This window comes from Chrysochloris asiatica, unplaced genomic scaffold, assembly GCF_000296735.1.
Source record: "Chrysochloris asiatica unplaced genomic scaffold, ChrAsi1.0 scaffold00277, whole genome shotgun sequence".
Classification (NCBI taxonomy): Eukaryota; Metazoa; Chordata; class Mammalia; order Afrosoricida; family Chrysochloridae; genus Chrysochloris; species Chrysochloris asiatica.
In genome coordinates this window covers 1,628,096-1,651,380 of record NW_006408795.1, presented here as the reverse complement: position 1 = coordinate 1,651,380, position 23,285 = coordinate 1,628,096, and the positions used below count along the sequence as shown (strand labels likewise).

The 23,285-nt window shown below is 37.9% G+C and overlaps 1 protein-coding gene across 1 annotated transcript in view; it reads right to left on the bottom strand.

Annotated features, from left to right (window-relative positions):
- The window catches only part of ESYT2 (extended synaptotagmin-like protein 2), a 167,456-nt gene that overhangs the window by 65,109 nt on the left and 79,062 nt on the right, over positions 1-23,285 (bottom strand). The window contains exons 7-11 of the mRNA XM_006874434.1: positions 12,326-12,381; positions 8,422-8,542; positions 6,003-6,179; positions 3,564-3,646; positions 1,905-1,953 (exon numbers count right to left, since the gene is read on the bottom strand). Of these exons, the coding sequence (XP_006874496.1) occupies positions 1,905-1,953; positions 3,564-3,646; positions 6,003-6,179; positions 8,422-8,542; positions 12,326-12,381 (486 nt within the window). The remainder of the gene's footprint in view (positions 1-1,904; positions 1,954-3,563; positions 3,647-6,002; positions 6,180-8,421; positions 8,543-12,325; positions 12,382-23,285) is intronic.

Here is a 23,285-nt window from a genome sequence, read left to right as displayed (position 1 = left end):
TCTCCAAATGTCAGACAGAGCTCACTAACTGTGAAAAAGCAACTGTTCTCAATTAATGATAAAGGAAGACTGTTGTCATATTCAGAGTAAAGGAAGGGGCTTCAAAAAGTTTATGGAAAAATGAAATACAAAGATAATGGAATTTCTCCATGAACTTTTTGAGGTTTCTTGGTACTCTTTAAATGCCTGGTGACTTCATGCTTGAAAATAGTGCAAGTTGACAGCAGCTAGCCCTTATACAGCACTTCCTGCTTGCTGGAAATGACTGTAAATGCTTTTCAGATATCAACTCATTTAATCCTAACAATAATCCTAGGTGGTAAGTACTATTGTTACTCCTAGTATAAAGATAGGGAATGTGGACTATTTGAAAATTTCAAGAGTTTTCTAATACTGTCTGTTACCTATACATACCTGGGCTTTAATGGAATTTATAGGAAAAGGAAAATTACATTGATCCCAAATATTGAATTTCAATGCCAGATAAGTTAACATATTGTATTTATTCATCCTCATGTACCCATGAATAGAATTTTGTTGTTGTTGTTGCTATGTACTGTTGAGTTGGTTCCATCTCATAGCAACCCTGTATAGAGTTTAGGAGTAGCAGCTGGTGGTTTGAACCATCGACCTTATAGTTAGCACTTCAGTGATTATCCTAGAGTGCTACATCAGGACTCCAAATTAATGGAAGTGTTTTTGTTAAGTGTTGTTGATTCAGTTCAGACCCACAGCTACCCAGTATAAGGTTTCCAAGAAGACACTGGTGAGTTTGAACCATCGACCTTGTGGTTCAAAATGACCTTGCAGTCCTGTGCTTATCCTACAGCACCACTCCAGGACTCTAAATTAATAGAACTATATATGGTGTGGCGCTGTGGGTTGTTAATACTCTGGACTTCAAAGTCAGTTTGAACCACAAGGCCGACAGTTCAAGCTCACCAGTTATTCCTCAGAAACCCTAGACAGGGTCACTGTGGGTCAGAACTGACTGGATGGCACTTAACAACAATACAGTTATTTCAGCCGTTAATCAATGATGATGTTCAAGCATTCAGTGATAAGAAGAGAAAGCCATGAAGGCAAGGATCTTATCTACCCTGTTTAACAGCATGCATTCAGGGTCTAGCACACAAGAATGACTGCTGAGTAAGTGTGGGGATGAGAGAGGGTACTTTCAAAGCACTAGAGTGTCGTCAACATTGATCTGCTGCACTTATCCAAACTCTATTGATCTTCTAGAAGCCACAATGACATTTTTCTTTATTATATTCTCTGCAATGATAGCAATATCTCTGTTTCAAGTAGTCTTTTCTTCCCTAAATTCCCAATGTACTTTTACGTATTTTTTATGTAATGATTTCTCACATACTGGACTATGACATCTTGGCTGTTAACTCCCACTATGTTTCAAATTTCTGTTATTAATTAGCTTTGCACATTTTAACTTCTCTGAAGGAAGAGCACACATCTGTCCAAAATAAAATTATAGTTTTAAGTTTTGGATCCTTAAAGTGATCTAGCATATGGTTGTTATAGTTAAGTGTTGTCGAGTTGATTCTGACTCATAGCAGCCTTGTATAGGGTTTCTGAAGCTGTAAATCTTTGCGTAAGCAGGAAACCCCATCTTTCTCCTGAGGAGTGGGAGGTAGGCTTGAACTGGCAACCTTGTAGTGCGTAGTCCAGTGCTCATACTGTGGAGCACTATTTGATCTGATTCTTAAATTTCTTTCACTTTGCTAATACAAAAAGGCCTAAATTTCTAACATTTGTGAAGCAAATGTTAAGTTTATATTACGTAGAATTCTTGTGTTGTATAAGTAGGGCAACAATTACAGCTTCCTCAGGCACATAGTAGATATTCTGTCAATGTTTATTAAATACAATATTTAAACAAAACTTACTTCATCTAAAAGGCGCTCCTTTTCAACTTCTATAAGATCAATCATAAGACTAGAGAAATAACAATACAACAATTTTAGAAGACAGAAGCACACTTACATCTGAAACTACCTTAAGGTGTTTGTTGTTTTTTTGGTCTATGGAAAAGTACTCCAGAAATGCAATAAACTGCTACATAGTTAATCAAGAAACACTGTTCTTGCAAAAGTTTACACTAAAGAGAGTAAAGAGAGGTGAGCAAAAGAGATGGAATGAGCTTCTGTGAGAATAGAGATTTCAGCTTGGCCCAGCTGAGGTTAGAGCTGTAAAGGAGCTAACCTTTCCCACAATGTAGCTATGAACAATGCGCCAACCATGTTCTAAAATATTTTAACCCTCATATTTCCCAGGGTTTCCCTTGGTAATATCATCCCTTGCCAGAAAATAAGTCATTTGTATACACCGAATTACCATTTTGACCTCTGTTCCTGGCCTTGCTCCTGAGCGCCAACTTCCCATTGCACCTGGACGCCCTAAGGAACACTCTCATGCAGCATGTCTAAATGTAAGCCCACTGCATTTCTCTTTTAAAAGCCTGCTTCCCAGATACTGTTTCAAAGAATAGTACCACCCCCACAGAAGCTAGAAACTTGCAATTCATCCTCAATTTTTTCCCTCCCTCTTCCCTTGAATAAGATGAGATGATTATACTCCTTCTTTTTTTCTTGCAGCCACCCCCCTTCCTAGGTTCCTGCTATTTATGTCTCAGTTTAGAGCCTCATGATTTCCATCCTTATTTGTCACAAGAACTTCCTAATTGGTCTCCTGGTCTTCAATCTCTGAAAATCCAACCTACTCCTTGGTCTTACAAGAAGGCAAATAAAATCCTATCACTACTCTGCTTAAAATCTTTCTGTTTCTCCTTGTTAAATTGCCTTACGCATACAAGAGGCCATTCCTGATGAGGCCCAAACCTCTCGAATGCCATTTTTCATGTTATCTTTTTTTGATCACAATCAAGTCAGTTAAATAATAATTAAATTCAGTTAAATAACAAATACTAGGCAGAAACCCATTTTTAAAAATCTAATTCTTCATCTATTTTAGCTGTTCGATTAAAGTAAACAAATTAAACTTTATTTTCTCACTGTATAAGCAGAATGTACATCACTCAATCTAAACAAATTTAAGCAACTCAAAGATAAGTGATCTTCTTTTTTTTTTTTTTAAAGATAAAATGATCTTTACATCAAAAGTTGAAAGCCCATTTTGACAGTATACGACAGAGCTGTCCAATATAAGTCTCTGTGAGGATGAAAATGTTCTAAATAAGCACTATCAATATGGTATCCGCTAGCCAGATGTGAACACCGAGCACCTGAAATGCGGGTTGTGCAACTGAGGGAATGAATTATTCATTTTATTTCATTCTTATTAATTAATTTAATTTAAACAGCTACATGTGGCCAGGGGCCACCACAGTTTAGAGTGTAATCTAGAAGCTCTCTTTTTCTTACTTTAATGGGAAACCTGTAAGGAATAAAGGGTGTTTAAAATACCCTAACATGAAGCACGTGTATATGAATATATTTTTAAAGTTACCTGACAGTTTTAAGAATGATCATTAAAAAACAAAAGAGAGTGATTTATAAGTTGTTTTCAAGCATTCATAAAGGATTTACCTTCCTAGGAAGTCATCCTTATCTGGATCTTCATCAAAGAGCTCAATTTCTAATTCTTGCCCAGGATGCTCATAAACTAAAGCCTGAAAAATCAATGACTAGTAATTACTTTGCATTTTTACTAATTTAGTCATTTATTACATACAATGAAGATTTTAAATATTAACATGTATTTTTTCCTTCAGTAGCAAATACTTTTTCTCTGTTCTTTGTTTTTTTTCTAGTGGCACATAGTCTTTCAAGTTCTTTTTTTAAAGAATCAAACCACATATATATTTCTTAATGACGAAGATGATTTTAAAATTCGTGCCTATATATTAACAGTGCACTGTGTTTGCTTTCCATGTCTACTGAGATGACATTTCAACGGGACAAATTCAATCACTCCAAACCACAGCCTCAGGGCATCAACCACAAGCCTGGTGCTAGACAAAGACTGGGATAGAACACAATAGTCTGTCCAACAGTCATTCTATTTAGGACACTGACAACCTGCTGTCTTTGGAGTAACCAGAAATAACCCATTTTACCACTTCTCAGAGATTAAGAAATTGAGTAATATATAGGATAGACAAGTGAGTGGGGCCGGGGGAAAATGGGATGCTGGTGGAAGCATAAATTGCACAATGTTTCTGAAGAGCCATTTTGCAAAAATATACCAAGTCATTTAAAGTCTTCTTAACTTTTGATCTGGCAATTCCAGATGGAAAATCTTATCTGAAGAAAATTTGGTTAAGTGAAGAAAAATACATTCGCATTACATCTGGTTCATTGTTTATAATACTAAACTGAAAACCGCTTCAATCCTTTCTGGACAAATAGATTATGGTATGGAATTTATTCAATGGAATGGTTACTAAAAATTATATAGATATATATTTTTTGACACATAGCATTGTCAAATACATTACATGAAAACTTTACAAACAGTATATAACTGATCTCACTTTTGTATGTGTTCATATGTGTTAATAACCATATTACATTTTATAATTAGAAAAAGACAGTAAGTCATTCACACTTTGAAAAATATTTTGCCAGTCACTTTAAGGTTTTGTATTGGCATTGCATGCCCCTCACAAGACTATTGTAAGGTATATCTAGAAGGAATGATAGTTTTTTGAAAAATCATGTCATATACCCACCATCATGGTATCAAACAGAAGTTTTACTGGTCTGAAAATGCCTTAGGCTTAACCCATGTATCCCCTCCCCCTCCGCTTGATCCACTGATCTCTACAGTTTTGCCTTATCCACCTCATACAGCTGGAATCATATCAGAGGTAGCATTTCCAGCCTGGCTTATTTTACTTGCAATATGTACTGAAGGTTTCTCCATGACTTTTCATGGCTTGATGCCCTTATTTCTTTTAATCACAGAATACTACTACCATTTTAGGATGTACCGCACTTTATGTATTCACTTACTGAAGGACATCTTGGCTGTCTCCAAGTTTTGGCAATTATAAATAAAGCTGCTAAAAACAATTGTGAACAGATTTTCATGTGGACAAAAGTCTTTAACTCATTTGGGTAAGTACTTAGAGTCGTGACTGTTGGAGTGTATGTAAGGGTATGTTTAGTTTTGTAAGAACTTGTCAGACTGTCTTCTAGTGACCACACCAGCAATGAATGGAAGTTCTGTTGCTCCATATTCTCAACAGCATTTCTTAGTGTTGTGAATTTTAGCCACACTAATAAGTGCTCTCTAACAGTAGGGTCTCAGCGTTGCTTTAATTTGAAATTCCCAAATTACATTTGATGTTGAGCATCTTTTCATATGATTATTTGCCATTTGTACATCTTCTTTGCTGAGCTGTCTGTTCAGATCTCTTGCCTACTTTTTGACTGGGTTGCTTGAGTTCTTTTTGGTGAGTTTTAAGTGTTATCTGTATGTTGCGGAAACAAGTTATTAGTTGTGCTTTGCACATATTTTCTCCTAGCTTGTGTTTTTTCCCCTGCCTTTTGATAACTGTCATTTATAAAACAAAAGTTTTTTAATTTTAATGATCTCTAACTTACCACTTCTCTCTTATGGATTGTGTTTTTGTTGTCGTATGTAAAATCTCATTGTCAAATACCTGGTCACCTAGATTTTCTCTTATCTCCTATCTTCCAGAAGATCACAAACAAACACTTAGGCCTGTGATCCATTCTGAGTTATTTTTTCCAAAAGATGTCTCCATACGTGTATGTGTGTGAGTCCAGTCATTTCAGCGTTATTTGTTAAAAAGACAATCCTCTCACCACTGAAGTATGGTTGCTCCTTTGTCAAAGATCTGGGTAAAACTCATAAAGATGGTCAATTAAAGCTAGAAGAATTTAAATTAGTTTAAATGAATCAAAATGCTACGTGTTACGAGTGCAACTAGAATCCAGACACCCCCGTTTAGTGTCCACCCTATTCAACCAGGTAACGTTACGGATTCAACACGTTACCTCATAAACTTCATTCCACTTTGGGCTAAGATTTTCTTTGATAACTTTACTTTGGAAGATTTGGTTGCCAACTCGAATAATTCCATAGGGGTCAGACTTTCCCTTTACAAGTCCCTTAAGGTAAGTATCTTTCCCTTGAAGATCCTGAGCTTCAATAAAATGTATCCTTAGAACACCCTGAAGAGAAAAACAGAAAATTCATTAGTTTGCTGAACAAATACAAAATGATATCTAGGTGCCTAATACTATTATAAGAACCAGTGAAATAATGAACAAAATAAGATTCATTTCTCATGCAGTATATATTCTAGTAGGGAGAAAAGGCAGCAAATAAATATGAAAGCAATTTGCCAGGTCTTTTTTTCTGAGGAACCACTATGTGACTTCAGACTGCCAACCTTTCTGCTAGCAAGCAATATAAATTGTGCCATCTAGGGACCTTATTTAAATGGCACTGGCTTTTAAATCGCACAGAATTTAAGAAGGGTAGATTTAGGCTCGTGAGTTCTGGTGAGGTGCAGCAGGTTAATGAGCTAGACTTCAAAGTCAGTTTGAACTGCACGGTCGATGGTTCAAGCTCACCAGCAGCTCCTAAGAAACCCTATACTCAACAATGGACTCTAAGGTATACAAATAAATGTTCTCTCATGCTTAGAACATAAAAAAGCTTTGTGACAAAGTAACTCGTGGATTTCTACATGTAAAAGAGTTCTTGGATTTTCAGAGATGAAAGCTATAAATTAAAAAAGATAAAAACATTCCTTGCTAATATACAGTGTCACTTTTTATTTGCTGAATGTGAACAGTGTAACAAATGTGGACATCAAATTGACTAGAATGTTGTACTTAAAAAATATATGACTATGGATGTTTGTTGATTTGAGTACTTAGCGTCAGTACCAATTTACAGTGACACTATATAGTTTGCCTACAGTACCACTGAGGTCTAATTGAAGTTTAACTAGAAAAAATAAAATGGTATTATGGAAAATTTGTCTATTTACACCAGAAAATAAAATAAAAACACCACAAATATTTAGGATCAACTTAACACCTCTTTTTGTAAAACCACATTGCCTTGCATGCATCAATATTACTCCTTATTGTAAACAATACCATGACAGGCTACTTCTTCTGCCAACCACATTAAATTAATATGTCTTATGATAGAGGACTCCTGGTGTGGCACTGGAGGATCAGCACTGGACTGCGAACCACAAGGTCAGCAGTTCAAACCTACCAGCTGCTTCCTGGAAACCCTATACAGCGTTGCTATGAGTCGGAACCGACTCAATGGCATTTAACAACAACAACATCTTATGACAGGAGGAATCCAAATTCCAGACAGACCAGACAGATATACATTAAACAGATAAGGGAATTGTTCTGGTGTGGTGCTATGGGCTAATGCATCAGACTGCAAGTCGTTTGAACTGCAAGGTTGGTGGTTCAAGCTCACCAACTGCTCCTTGGAAACCCTATACAGGGTTGCTATGGGTCGGAATCGACTTGACGGCACTTAACAACAATAATTCTTAAATTTAGAGGGAAAACGAGCTATGAGAAATTATCCATTCCAATCACCTCTTTAATGACCTAGCAAAGGGAATTTAACATTCTTTACTAGGAAGAGTGTTTCTACTCTATTAAACCAAGTAACATTAACTTTAATCTTTGAAACTATTATTGTTATCCACTATACCAAGTTATTACCGACTTATCAATTACCCAACTCTGTGTACTAGGTGTCATCAGTATTTTACAGATGAAGAAACTGAGGCTCAGGCATGCCAAATAAAATAATATGCTCCAAAGAATAAAACGACTAGACTCAGAGCCATGATTCAAATCTAGTTCCGACTCCGAAGCGAGCCTAAACTCGCTCTAGTTTATCAAGGACTATGGTAATGTTAGTGCTTCCTGTAAGACATTATGTATTAAATGAATGGAAAGATAATCATATTCTAATATCTGGGAGAAAACGAAAAATCAGCATACAATGTTCTCATAAATGATCCCCAGGAAAACTGGCACTTGTCTCTCAGAGTTGTTACACTTTACATAAACAAATACAATTAATGAATGTTTTCTAAGATGATTACTAAATTATCTATGCCATCCTCAGTGCTATTTATGACCCGCAGTTAACATTTGCTAAGTGAAGTCCCTAATAATATCTTCTAGGAATATGACTGAAGTATAAGAACTATATAGAAGGCACAATGACAACCTTTAGGTTCGAATGCACGGAGCACATTTCTTAAGGAGCTAGGTCGGACAAACTATTATTATTGCATTATGAAAAAATGTAGCAAGTTAACTGTTACGACAAGTGTAAGACGCTACAACAACATGCCAACATTTAAAAAGGTTCTTAATACTTATTTTTCAGTATCAACAAATCTTAAGACATGCTTACCTTTGGTACAGGAAACCGTAACTGGGCTATCTGAACTTCACTGACAAGAGGAACAGTGATTCGATTGGGAAGCACCAGATAGTTTGATATTATATCCAAAATGATAGTATCTGATAAACCACTGTTAGTTGGGAAGTGAAAAGAACAAACCAACTATAAGACATATCAATCAATACCTGCTACCACTTTTCACAATAAACTTATCACAAACATAATACTAACATCCCACTTACAGTAAAGAAATTATCTGGTTACTTAAGCACAATATTTTACATGAGCCTATCAATATTTTAGCTGCTATATTGCTATGGTGACTATGATGTAGAATTTATTCTTAGAATACAAGGTCATATTCCATAATTTCCTAATAATATTTCATGGTTTCCTAAATAACTTTATTATAGGTTTAATACTGTATAACTCAAGTTCAGTTCATTAGATTTTCAATAAAACATGTCAAATATACATAAAAGTATGGTGAATGATATAACAAATATCTATTTATCCATTATACTTAAGTTTTCTATTGTACACAGCTCCCAATGAAGCAAAAGAATTTATAATTGACTCTATTCAAATATTATAAAATACTTTGGGTATCGATTACTGCAATAATTTTGATAGACTGTGTATGGTGGTAGTGGTTACATGCCATGGAGTCGGTTCCGACTCATAGAGACCCTGTACAGAAAGCCTCATCTTTCTGTAAACAGAAACAGGTAGTTTTGAACTGCTGACCTTAAGGTTCACAGCCCGATTCGTAACCACTATACTACCAGAGCTCCTTGATAGACTATATACTACTATATATATATAGTGAACTCAGTAATAGGGATAAAATGACTTAAGCTAAAGAAACAAATGCTCTTTTAATATATGTTTGTCTATTCTTTAAATGTGAAAACTAAGTCATGTGTTTTGAAAGCATACATAAATCCAAGTTTTACAATATGTAACACCTTTACCTCAACTGCAATTTTTTTCCCAAGAAACTTAGTTCTTTTTAGATTAAAAAATATGAACATAAAGAAAATGCCCATATAAAAAATGTCCATTGGTATCAAGTGAGATTCATTGTCACTCAAGGAATAAAGACTGAATATTCGCACTGTCAATGACAGATTATGCACAGGAAGTCAGGTCCTGTACTTGTTGTTAATTAGAAAAGACTGAAAAACAACAAAGAACCCACTACTCTTTCCATGAGCAGGTCAGTTAACGAGGCTGTTGTTGATTCCAAAGAGAACCAGACGGGTTAAGCTCGGATGTAGAGCTCACTAATTAAGTAGGAGTATGGTGTGGTCCTTCAAAGCTTTCACAGTAGACATACTCTTCTCACTTTAGACATTTTCCCTTGTCTTAATTACATAGGAATGGCACTTTTTCCTATTTTGTCTTTTCTTCGTCATTCATTATATTTTTTCCAGACCAAACTTTCACGTATAGCAGCAGCTCTTGCTCTTACCACGTTTTAATATTACCATTTCAATTTTTGTTTGTATCATAACTATATTCCTTGTTTCATTTTCAACATTCAGTTTAGGGCTCTTAATTATTTAAAGGTTGTTGTTGTTGTTATGTGCTGTGGAGTCGGTTCTGACTCATAGCGACCCTGCACAGGGTTTCCGAGGCTGTAAATCTTTACAGGAACAGAAAGCCTCATCTTTCTCCCACGTAACAGCTGGTAGTTTCGAACTGCTGACCGTGAGATTAGCAGCCCAATTCATAACCACTACGCTACCAGAGCTCCTTTATTTAAAGGTACGGAAATTTAATTTAAGTAGCTAGGTATCTGTTGTATTTGCCAGGCTAAGGAGCATCCCTACTCCTAGTGGGTTTTTCCTTTGGGGAAGGAATCCTTCCATTCTCAGACTTTATGACCCATTTCTCAGTCTTCTCTGCAGTGGGCCTGAGACCCAAACCTGATCATTAGTCATAGGAATCTGATCAAGGAAGGACATTGGATGGACAAATAAAAGTCAATCCTGAACTTTTGCTGGATCTAGTGGGAAGAGGTTCTTTTCTGACCAACATTGCTAAGTTTACAGAATAGAAGCTAGAAGTAGCTACTACGTACCAAGAGCCTATGGGAAACAAAGCCACACAGAAAAAGACCAGTCAACAGTTAATAGAGAAAAATAAAAATGTATGCAAAAAGCATTTGGAAACTTGAAAGGCACATCCCTGCTTGGAAAGAAATGAAGCCATTTAGAAGTGTCAATAAATCATATGGATCATTATGTGTAATAAACCTATTGTGGCATGATGTGGACATCAGTGTCGACCTATGCTTGAAGTCATCCCTCAGTAACTCTCCAAACTCTTTGTTACATGAGTGTAAGCTCCTCGGGACGTAGGTTTTTGATTGGTATGTTCAAAGCTGCATCTCAAGTGCAAGAAGAGTGTCAAGCTCATAGTAAGTACACAATACAATATTATTTATTAGATTTGTGGATGAACTGACTTTCAAATGATCATGAATTCAACCATTTCAGGCAATATCAGTTCACTGCTTTAATAAATGAACATTTGAATAAATCTTTGCAAACTGTCCTTTCCTTCTAAAGAGCTTTTAGAAGCTTTTTCCTAAATCCAGCAAATCACAGTCCCTAAAAAACATTTTTATAATATGATTATGCATTAGTTTATTAAATTCCTAATCTTTCCCTGACAACAGAACAAAATAAAATTATTCCTACTGGCCATTTCAGAGGCATAAGAAATAAAGTAATAAAGAATAGTCTGAAACCAATTTAACTTTAATTTAATTTCTAAGCTACTCTAGAGGAAAAAGAACACAGAGTAGCAAAATATTCACTAGAAACATATAACTTTAACCAGTAATATATTTTAACATTCAAATAAAACAACGAAACCAGTAAAAATAAGTCTAAAATCCTCTAATCTCAGAGCTTCCTGTTTAGTAATGTAATAGGTTTGTATTAAATAATTACCATCCATGATTTGAAACTACAAGACCTGTGACACAACTAGAATGACTTCATTTGTCCCCAAATGAAGGGGACAAATGTGCCCTCAGGGTTCCCAAACCCTTATTATATGAATATTTTCCCCCTCATGTTTCAAATACTAGATTACTACAGAATAATGAAGGGACTTGTAGTGATATATAAAACCTTCAAGTTCCTTAACCTCTCACACTAACTAGCTACCACAAGTTAGCTAGGTCCAGTACTAACACCTATTCCTTTCAGAGAGGAATGGATAATAAGTAACGAAAGGCAGAAAAAAAGGGTGTAGCTACAGCTCAAAAAGAACCCAAAAAAGTTAGTTTTGAAGCGTATATTTACTTTTAAAGTTTTCAATTGGTTTTGGGAAAAGTAAACAAAACCTAATTTAAAAATTAGGTTAAAAGGCTGTAATTTTTCTAAGCTACAAGCACTGGGAGGATGCCTCTTGAGAAATGAAATATAAAACTAAGATAAAGGACTCAGTTTAAAGCATTCCTAAAACCATCGCAATTTTAGCTCATTGAGATTTATATAGCTTTATACAAGGTTATGAAAGGAGCTCTGGTAGCGTAGTGGTTACGAATCGGGTTGCGAACCTTAAGGTCAGCGGTTCAAAACTACCAGCCGCTCCGCGGGAGAAAGATGAGCCTTTCTAATCCCGTAAAGATTTACACCCTTGGAAACCCTGTACAGGGTCGCTATGGGTCGGAACTGACTCGATGGCACTTAACAACAACAACAACATACAAGGTTATGAGCACAAACCCCAACTATACCTTTTTTTAATCATGTCTCATATTGGAACCTGCTGAGAAAACACCGATTTTACCTGACTGACAGAGGCCTTAACCATTCTCAATTATTTTGAGGACAATGAAAATGCACATGACATCATTAATGAGATAACTTATAGAATATTACATAATACTTACTTCAGTCCAGGGATATCGAGAAGATTAGTTAGTCCTGTCCAGTTAATTTCCAAAAGCTGTTTAAAAAAAAAACAAGGGCAATGTATCAAGTATCCAAACACGACTTTTACTATTTCCAATTATCAATTCAAATACTCACAGGTTTATTTCTTTATAAACAAAGTGAGTTAGTATCTATTACTGCCTGACAACTTTTTATTTTGTACTTAGTAATATATCAAGGGTGCAGAGAATATCCTATTTTAAAAAAATAATCATTCCAAAATTTTCTCCAGTAGAATCAATCTATAATTTATTTACCTATTCTCCTGGGAATACTGCAATTTATTTTGCTGGGAATATTTGCAATTTATTTTGATTACTATGATATGTAATACTTCAACTAGCATCTTTTTACACACGTTCTTGTATACACACACAAGTGTTTCTACAGATTGTATACTTGCATGTGTTTACAAGAACATGTGTGTAAAAAGTGGAATTTTATGAGTATAAGGTACAAATTAAGAAGTGAAATTTTGTAAGTAAAAGGAACGTATTACATGTACCTAAGAAATGAAATTAGTTTACAGAACTAAAATTTAACTCTACGAGGAAGGTAAAACAAATCTTCTGAAAAAATGTGTACAACAATTAATGACAACATTATAATTGGGATATAAAGCTGAATGAAAACTTGGATATTGTAAATCATCTGGCTAAGTTTATATAGTGCAAGTCACACTGATTAATGTATTGTTGCTGTGGAGTACTGTGGAGTAGATTCTTACTCACAGTGACCCTTTAAAGAATTTTCGAGGCTGTAAATCTTTTCAGGATCAGAAAGTCTCATCTTTCTTCCACAGTGAGGCTGGTGATTTGAACTGCTGACTTTGCAGTTCGTTAGATGAATGTATGTTGTTGTTAGGTGCCATCGAGTCGATTCCGACTCACAGCAATCCTACATACTATAGAACAAAACACGGCCCATCCCAATAGTCCATCTTGTTGCAGGTCTTCCTCTTGTTCTCTGACCCTCTAACTTTACCAAGCATGATGTCTTTCTCCAGAGACATCTGGTCTCTCCTGATAGTATTTCCAAAGTATGAGAGATGATGTCTTGCCATCCTGCCTCCTAAGGAGTATTCTGGCTGTACAAGGTTGTTTATTTTTCTGGCAGTCCATGGTACTTTACTATTCCTCTCCAACACCATAACTTAAATGTATGAATTCTTCTATGGTCTTCCGTATTTATTGTCCAACTTTCACATTCATATTATTGAAAATACCACAGTTTAGGTCAGGCGCAGCTTAGTTTTTAAACTGACATCTTTGTTTGCTTTGGAACACTTTAAAGAGGTCTTGTGCAGTAGATTTGCCTAATTCAATATGTTTGATTTCTTGACTGCTGCTTCCATAAGTGTTGATAGTGGACTATGTATATGTATGTATGTTGTTGTTAAGTGCTGTTGAGTTGGTTCTAACTTACAGTGACCCTATATAGGGTTTCCAAGGAGCAGCTGGTGGGTTTGAACTGCCAACCTTATGGTTAGAGGCTCAGTGCTGATTCTATAACACCACACCAGGAGTCTGGATTATGAGTAAGCACTGTTATTTAAAGGCTCATTTTCCTTTAGTGTTTCTTCTGACATCATTGTAATAATCTCTTCAAAACTCAAAAAACAAGCACTCCCTATCAGCAACAACATTTTCTAACCTTACAAAAACACCCACATATCAGAAAGCTAAAACTTGGGAGGGCATTATAACAGGATGTTATCATTAAGTTCTGAAGTTTCTTCTTTTGATTACAATTTACTATTTAGGAAGTAAGAACCTATCAGTGACAGAGCACGGAGTTTTGCATTTTACTCAAGCTCAGACAAGAGGAGCAAGCCTGGTATCTTATCTGGAAGAGAAGAGACCCTCTCAGCAGTACTGTTTCCCCATCAGTAGGGTCAACTGAAATGTGAGAGTCACAGAAACGTCTATGTAAAGTGACAAGAGGAAGCCTTAAAAGGCAAGCTATATTAAGAAGATAGGGAGGCAGGCAAGCATGTAAGTAAAATCGTTACTGTTGTTGTTAAATGCTGTTGAGTTGGTTCTGACCGATAGCGACCCTCTATAGGGTTTCCTAAAAAGTAGCTGGTGGGCTTGAACTGCCAATCTTGCAGTTCAAACTGACCTTATGGTCTAGCGTATTATCCTACAGTGCCACACCAAGACTCCTAAGTAAAATTACGTGAGGTCATTATAGAAGACAATAAAGGGATGTTATTTAATAAAGAATTTTCCCTAAACATAATTCCAAAGCATCCTCATATTTTGTACACAGCCTTGTTCACATTCACAAAAAAATATACAGGGAAGAATACAATAGAGTGAATAGACGGAAGCAATGTTAACTGATGGTTGTTGTTGTTAAGTGCCATCGAGTCGGTTTTGACCCATAGCGACCCTGTATAGGGTTTCCAAGTAGCAGCTGGTGAGCTTGAACTGCCGACCTTGCGGTTCAAACTGACTTTGCAGTCCAGTGCATGAGCTACAGCACCACACCAGGCACAGAAACAGAACTGCAACCGTTGTAATGAAGCAAAGTATATGATTTGCTCAATATAAAACTGAAGATCTGCTCTTTAAACCTTCATGCAATTGGCAATAAGAAGGTATTTTGAATAAATAAGTAAATTTAACTATTCACAAGTTATCAGAATAGAAAAGCAACGTACAATGCCTAAAAACTGCATGTAAAAGTGAACGAAGGAAAACAACCAAGAACTTTCCACCCAGTACTACTTTCTGAAATATCATGTACTCCACGCCTATTATTTCATTCAGCAATTTAAAAGTCATTCTTATTAACATTGTTTTCAAGTGCCAGAATTATCAAACTATGTACCTTCCTAATTACATTGACTCAGGGCACACTATGAAGAATCTTTTTTTTTCCCCAGCAGAAATTTATTATTTTTTATAAAAATAACCTTGTAGTTAGTGATAACAACAAAAGCATTTTTCATGAGCCCAGTTTATATATCTATTTCATCACACTACTTCATTGCTGGATTTTAAATGCCTTTTTTTTTTTTTTAAATGCTCTGTGTGATTGAAACTCTGTATATTTTTCTTGTTTTTTTTTTTTAACTTTTTGTTGTGAAGTGAGTGATGATTTACAGACAAGATCAATCAGCTTTACATTCAACAAATCATACCCTTTGTTTCATCTCAATGAAGAATCCTTTTTCTACATCAGCATTTTCTTGAGGATACAACTATTCCTCAGTAAGACTAAGGACAAACAGAACCTCTCAATTTTAAGTCATGCTCTCAACTGATACAAGAATGTTTCCTTTTAAACATAGAGCATGTAAAGATGCCCTGTAAAGATCCCATTATAAAAGTGTACAGTGACAACTTTCCACTTGTTTTGTTAACAAAATGCCTTCTTACAAAGTTGTAAAGGGATGGGAGGGTGGGTGGCATGAAAACAGAAACCACAGGGAGGAAGTGGGATAACTGTTTAACTGTTGTTGCAGGGAGGGGATTGCAGCCATTGAGATGAAACAGTGTATGATCTGTTGAATGTAAAACTGATCATCTTGTCTGCAAGCCACTGAATGCACAAGAAAGTTTAAAAAAAAAAAAAAAAGTATGCTTTCTACTTGAACAAACAAAAGATGTGACCGTGGAGCTGATCTCACAAAGCTTGCTACTGCATTTAGATATTGGAGTCCTGGTGTAGTGCTCTAGGAGAAGCACTGGGTGGCTAATTGCAAAGTCAGCTGTTCTAACCCAACAGTCACTTCTCTGAAACCTTATACAGAGTTGTTATGCATCGGAATTGACTTGACAGCACTTAACAACAACAATGAACTGAACTTAATATTTTGCTAGTATTTAAAATGATAAAAACTACTTAAAGGTGACAAGAATCTTCATAAATAGGTAGTAGTAATGTTTTATGGGCACAAAATACATAGGTCAAACATCTTAAAGACTACCTAGAAATCTGAAAGATGTCTCTTTTTTTGTGCCAAAAGAATAGATGAAAACAGGAAAAAAACTGCCGATGCAAAAGCAGAAAGGCTCTTTGGAGTAAGCTCAGAAACAGAAGGAAACCAAAGATCCATTTAGAAAGTTACATATACAAATTACTTTAAAAAGTATTGATGCAAGGAAAGGATTGTAATCATTGCAATGAAACAAAATACGATAGGAGAGTGCAAAACTGATGTTCTTCCATGTAAGCTATCACTCAATTCATAATAAAAGCTTTAAAATAAAAACAAAAGCATGTAAAGACAAATGGAAAAAAAAAAAGTAAGGTAAGTCATCACAGGTTTGGGGCAAGATGGTGAGTAAGCAGTAGCACTAAGCCACCCCTCTACAGGAGAGACAGACTGAAACAGATACAGATGGTGATCCTGGAATCTGATGCCTATCAGAAGATAGGGCAGAGAGGTGGACCGAGTGCCGACTGGAAGAGGGAGCTGAACAGGAGCTGTGAGAGAGAAGAAACCCAAGCAGACTATAGGTTGGCCTAGAGAGGCATGGCCATCCTGAGCTTTTACAAGCTGCTGTCTGATACAGAGACCCGTGAGCCCAGGGCGCAGTTGGAGGTTGGTGGCAAATGGATGCAATTCTCCCTTGTTACAGTTCCCTCCTGGTTGCGGGGGTAAGGCCAGTCGCCACCTGCCCCAACCCCGAAGCCAGTGGCATTCCTCTTGTGCAGCCTCTGCTCTGTCTGGGGTCTAGCACCTGGTATAGTACCCCAACTTCTGGAGGCATGTGAACCTGCCCTGCACTGCATTACACAAACAATGAACAGAGAAGTAGCTTCATTCACACTTCTGGTCTCCACTATATCCACCAAGAGACAGGTGGACAGTACCTGAGAATATACCAGTATCAAATCATCAACTAAACCTAAATATGATGCCACAATGTCACTGAGAAAATAGACAATTTCAACTTCCACAAAGAAACCTGATAGAATGACTTAAACAAGTGACCAAAAAGCAGAGTCGGAAAATATAACACCAGAAATGGTATCAAAATTACTTGATAAGAATCTGGTTTTTGGCAGTGCTGAGACTGTTGTTGTTAAGTGCCAATGAGTCGGTTTTGACCCCTAGTGGCCCTGTATAGGGTTTCTGAGGAGCAGCTGGTGAACTTGAACCGCTGACCTTGCAGTTCAAACTATGGTATGTTCAAAAATATAAAATAAAGCATTTTTCATCTCAGAGATTATAAACTAGTCAGGAATTAGAGGGTAAGTCACTTGGCACATGGCAAAAGGACTGACATACATTCAAAAGCTACTGACTGAAGTTTAGAGAAGCAAAATGTCAGTGAGATGGAAGCAGGATTCCTCAAAGAACAGGACTGGGGGCAGAGAGGGTGGAAAGAAGGGTTGAAGAGAAAAGGATTTGGATGCAAGAAAGAAGGTCTTCCAGGTGAAGGGATCCACATGTTCAAAGGCACCGAAAGGGATAAGCAGAGTATGCCCCTGAGAATGGAAGACCGGAGGGAGAGAGAGAATGAGTGTATATATGAGAAACAGCAACTTAAAACACCTTCCATCTATGCTAGACACGACAGAGAAAAACTGGAGGAGGGGAATGGTCAGAGGAGTGCTTTAGAAAGCCTTGTGAAAAGCAACTAAATTAGCGTGCTTTTGGCCTCCTGCAGAGACAAGTGAACTACTGCATCTGGGTGAGTGAGTAAGAGAGCTATGTCAAGAAACTGGCGAGTGAAATGTGTATTTCTCATAGACATAAAACCACTCCTTGGAGTTGCTGTGGCTTTTCCTATGAGAGATAAAATGTATGACGGGGATCATAAATTACAGAAAGTCAGGTTTCAACAGGCTCAATACGATGACCTTTTTCTGTTCTACTTTTCCATAATGCATCTGTCTGATGAATGCAGTCAATTCTATAGTTCAATGACATTTAATGATTGGAGCACTTGCCCTCTGACCGGTATCTTAAGTATGTTCTACAGTACAGAGCATGAAACATCTGAGGGAGTCTAATGAAAACACAGACTAATGGTTCCCACCTTTCCCCAGTTTTGGATTTAGTAGTGTTGGGCTCGTGGTAAAATTCAAGAATGGTTTTCTTGGCTCCCAGAACTTCCAGCTTCCATCTGGGATGTAGGATCCGGGAAAAGAGTATCACTCTTGGACCTGTCAGACAGCGAAAGCCACAGGGCAACCAACTAGCTTGGAATCTTCCCCTAACGGCAGGCACTTCCAAGGATGATACGGCCAGTGTGTACTAGCTTCCCTGGAGCAGAGCATGGGAGGAAGATGAGACCTCCACAAAGGGAAGCAAAACCAGTTCAGCTACAATTTTAAGCTAACTGTTAAAGGCCACACCTGTACCTGTTGGAGTTGAGTCCATTCTGATTCATGGCAACCCCAGGTATTATAGAGTACAACTGCTTGATACGATTTTCTTTAAATTTTCTGGAAACTTTTTATTGTGAATTGAGTGAAGGTTTACAGAGCAGATCAGCAGTTTTACATTTTGTTTCACCTCAATGATTACAAGCTTTGATTGTAAAAACAGTCTTCCCACTTCCTCCCTGTGCTTCCTATTTTCCTTCTATCCCCCTTCCTAACCCTCCTGAACTTTGTCCTTAGGTAAATGCTGCCCTTTGATCTTGAACTATTGGTGAGCACCAGCTTACTAGTTGTTGTTCTCCCTATATACCTATCTACCTTGGTTGAAAGTCAGGTCATGAGAGTGAGTTCTTTCCAGACCTGAAGGCTAGCCAAAGGCAATGGTCTTGGGCTCCTCCAGTCTCTTTCTGACCAGTAAGCCCGGTTTTTTTCCATAATTTTGATTTTGTTTCACATTGTCTCCCACTCTATCCAGGACCTTCAAATGTGGTCCCTTTCAGAGCAGTGGGTATTAGTAGCTGACACCATCTAGTTCTTCTGACCTCAGAGTTGTGGAAACTACTGCTCACATGTTTCATTAGTCCAGTGGACTAATTAATTCCAAGCATTTAAAATTTTCATCACTCTTCTTTATTCTGCAAATGGAGAAACCAATAGTTAAGCAATCTTAGATGGCTGCTCATGAGCTTTTAAGATACCAGTTGCTACTATCTAAAGTAGGATATAGAACATTGTCTTTGTGGACTATGTTATGCCAATTGACCACGGTATCCCCTGAGACTACGGTCCTGAGATCCTAGGCTTAGAAATCATTGCTTCAAGGTGTTTGGTAATGTCTACGATGTTATCATCATTTGTTCCCTGTATTTTCCACCACAGTCATAGGTGTGCTTACAGCAAAGGTGATTGTTGTTGTTAAGTACTGTTGAGTAGGTTCCAACTCATAGTAACGCTGTACAGAGTTTCTGAGGATTGGCTGGTAGGTTTGAACTGACCATGTACAAATATTTTCCTTCAAACCCTTATATATTTGTGGGCATAATCACACACTTCCTGTGGGCATAACCACACTCTCCATCCTATACCCCATTCAGCCTGTGGTTCTGTCAATGGATATGCCCACAGAACACTGTTACTGCAAGGTTGTGTATATAATAGCCTTTACCTTTATCCCCTTTAACCTACACATTCCTGTGTCTTCACCTGTGTTCATCATTATTCTGCCCACATCCTTCTTGTGTACTGCATTTCCTGTGTGGCACTGTGGGTTTGTGCACTGTACTAAAAGGTCAGTTTGAACCGCAAGGTCGGTGATTCAAGCTCACTAGCCACTCCTCAGAAACCCTACACAGGGTCCCTATGGGTTGGAACCAACTTGAAGCACTTAACAACTCAACCCTCTACCAAGTGAATTACACTGCCTTCTCTCCCACGCCTAATAGCCATCAAAGAATGTTCTTTTTAGCATGAAAATCTTTTTCCTGAGTTTTACAACAGTGGTCTCTTACAATACTTATCCTTTTGTGACTGACTAATTTTACACATTGTAATGTTCTCCAGGTTCATCAGTGATATGAGGTGTTTCACAGATGCATCATTCTTCCTCAGGGTTACACAGCATTCTACTGTGTGCACGTACCAAAGTTTTTTCATTCATTTTTCCATTTATGGGCTTTTCGTCTTTTTTCATCTCCTTTTGTTGCTATTGTGAATAGTGTTGTGAAGAACATCGGTGTGCACATATCTACTACTCGTGTCCTGGCTCTCATGCCTTGTGGATATGTGCCAAGTAAAGGAATTCCAGTGTCACATGGCATTTCTATTTCCAACTTTCTGAGAAAGTGCCACAACATTTTCCAAAGTGGTTGCACCATTTTACAGTCCCACCAACAATATAAGAGGGTTCCAGTCTCTCCACAACCTCACTGGTGTTTGTTACTTTCTGTCAGTTTGAGCTTTGTTATTCATTTTGGTGTGAGATGATAGCCCATTGTTGTTTTAATTTGCATCTCTCCAATAGCAAATGATAACATACTTTTCTTTATGTTTGTTGGCCACCTAAATGTCTACTTTGGGGAAGTGTCTGTTCATGTCCTCTGCCTATTTTTAATTGGGTTATTTGGCTTTTTTCTTATGGAGGTGTTGCAGTTTTCTATAAATTTTAGAGATTAGTCCCTTGTCTGATATGTCATTGTGAAAGAAATTTTTCCCAGTCTGTGGACTCTTTTTACTTGTTTGGTGAAATCTTTAAAAGCACATAAACATGGAAGCCCTGGTGTGGTACTGCAGGATAAGCACTGGACTGCTAACTGCAAGGTGGGCAGTTCAAACCTAGCAGCTGCTCCTCCAAAACCCTGTTTAGGGTCGCTATGACTATGAACCAATTCAAAAGCACTTAACAACAATCATCTATTTTATCTTTTGCTGTGTGTTTTTAGTTGTATGTGATAGTGCATTTAGACCTGGTTTGGTAGGGTTTTATCTCTGAAACCTAGTATATGTTTTACAGAACCAGATTGCCAGCTCTTTCTTCTGCGGAGTGCTGGGTGGGTTCCAAACACCAATCTTTACGTTAGTGCTGTTATTCTTAGTGTTGCCCAGTTGCTTCCAACTCATAGCAGCCCTATGTAGGGTTTCCAAGGAGCAGCTGATGTGTTTGAACCGTTGACTCCTCAGTTAACAGTCCTAAGTGTAACCCACTGCATCGCATCAGGACTACATTATTGCCAACAGCAAAGTGCTTGCGCCGTCCTGGCTCCTTTAAAGTATGGGTTAGACAGAGAGGATGTTGTTGTTGTTGCGTGCTGTTGAGTTGGTTCCCACTCGTAGTGACCCTGTATAGGGTTTCTGAGGAGCACCTGGAAGGTTTGAACCCCTGGCCTTGCAGTTCAAACTGACTATGTGGTCCACTGCTTATCCTACAGCATCACTTCAATACTCCAGAGAGAGAGTATGGTGGTGGTGGTTATGTGCTGTGGAGTCAGTTCTGACTCATAGCGACCCTGTACAGGGTCTCCGAGGGTGTAAATCTTTACAGGAGCAGAAAGCCTCATCTTTCTCCCGTGGAACAGCTGTTAGTTTCGAACTGCTGATCTTGAGGTTTGCAGCCCGATCCGTAACCACTATGCTACCAGAGACAGAGTATAGGATGCCTGAAATCCACAGACACTAGCCAATGGACCTGACTGTGTGCGCTCATACCTGCAGAAGAAAGGTGTAGCAGTCTGTTTCTATAAAGATTTACTGCCTTGGAAACCCTGTGGGGCAGTTGTTTGAGAGAAACAGACTTGACTTTTGACCCCTTGAGGAGTGCTAGAAAACATTCCCAGGTTCAAACCATTAAAGTTATGATCTACAAGAGAAGAGGATGTAAATTCTCTTTTGCACAAGATCTATGAGAGATACAAGGCAGATTTTGATTGCTACAGGGGAGTAGGGGCAGGACACTAAGAAAGTCCCACCTCCAAGATGCAGGGTCCTGGGTCCTGCAGAAGATGGAGTATGGGCTAGGACAAGCACTAGGTTAAGCATCCTAGGTCTATTACCCAATGGCAACTGTCTACCTACTACTGAGGCTTGGGCAAGATTTACTGAAAGCAGTGAAAGACATCACACCACAGATTTAAGAAGTTTAGAGAAAACCAAGCAGGAAATATATACAATTACCAAAACACCCAGGTACTTCGACACGTAGTTTTAGTTTGGGAACCTCTTCAGTCAGTGGCCACCTATTCATTTGTCTGTCCAGCTCTGCCTCTCACTACTTCATTGTTATCTGCAAGGTTATAGCAATGGGCATCTTCTGCAAGCCTTGTTCAAACACTGCAACCTTGAAATTATTATTATTTCTATTTTAAATCCCGGCTAGGAAAAAGGGAAGGAAAGGCAGGAGAATCAAGTGGCTTGTTGGCAGCTATGTACACTTGGAAGGTGGTGACAAGAAAAGTGGAGGACGCTAGTCTCAGAGGAAAAGAGAATGTAGCAAAAGCAGAGACAGACGCAGATGAAGTTACAATAGCTTTCAAATGTCTGCTTCCACTTTCTTCCCCATGTGACACCAATATATGGGATTTTAATTTTAAATTCCACATTCAAAAATGTTTTTTCTTAAGATGGTGGATTGGGTGGAAGTGCAGTAAAGGAGCTCCGCCAACAACAAAACAGAATACCCGACCAAGCAGGCTCAGGGGCGTCCCAGAACTCTGAACCACATATAAAAGAATATTTAGAAGGTTGGAAGGCTCACAGCTGGGGGAATTTGTGGCAGAAGCAAGAAATCTATTGCTTTCTAGTCCTGGATGCTTGGCTGCTCCAGGAGCCGCCATCTTGGGTGAGACCATGTGGGGGAAGGATCAGAGCAGCCACAGACGCCTGGCAGAACCGCTGATATAAAGGTGTGGACATTCTTTTCTTTTAGTATCTGTTCATTGGCCCCTAGCTATCTGCACACCTCCATTCTGGTGACTATAGGGGTGCATGAGCTAGTGGGCACCCCAGCCCCACCCTCGGAGGGTTCTACTACGCATGCGCACGGATCTCCTCGAAATTTAAAGAGACAGTTTCCAATTAAAA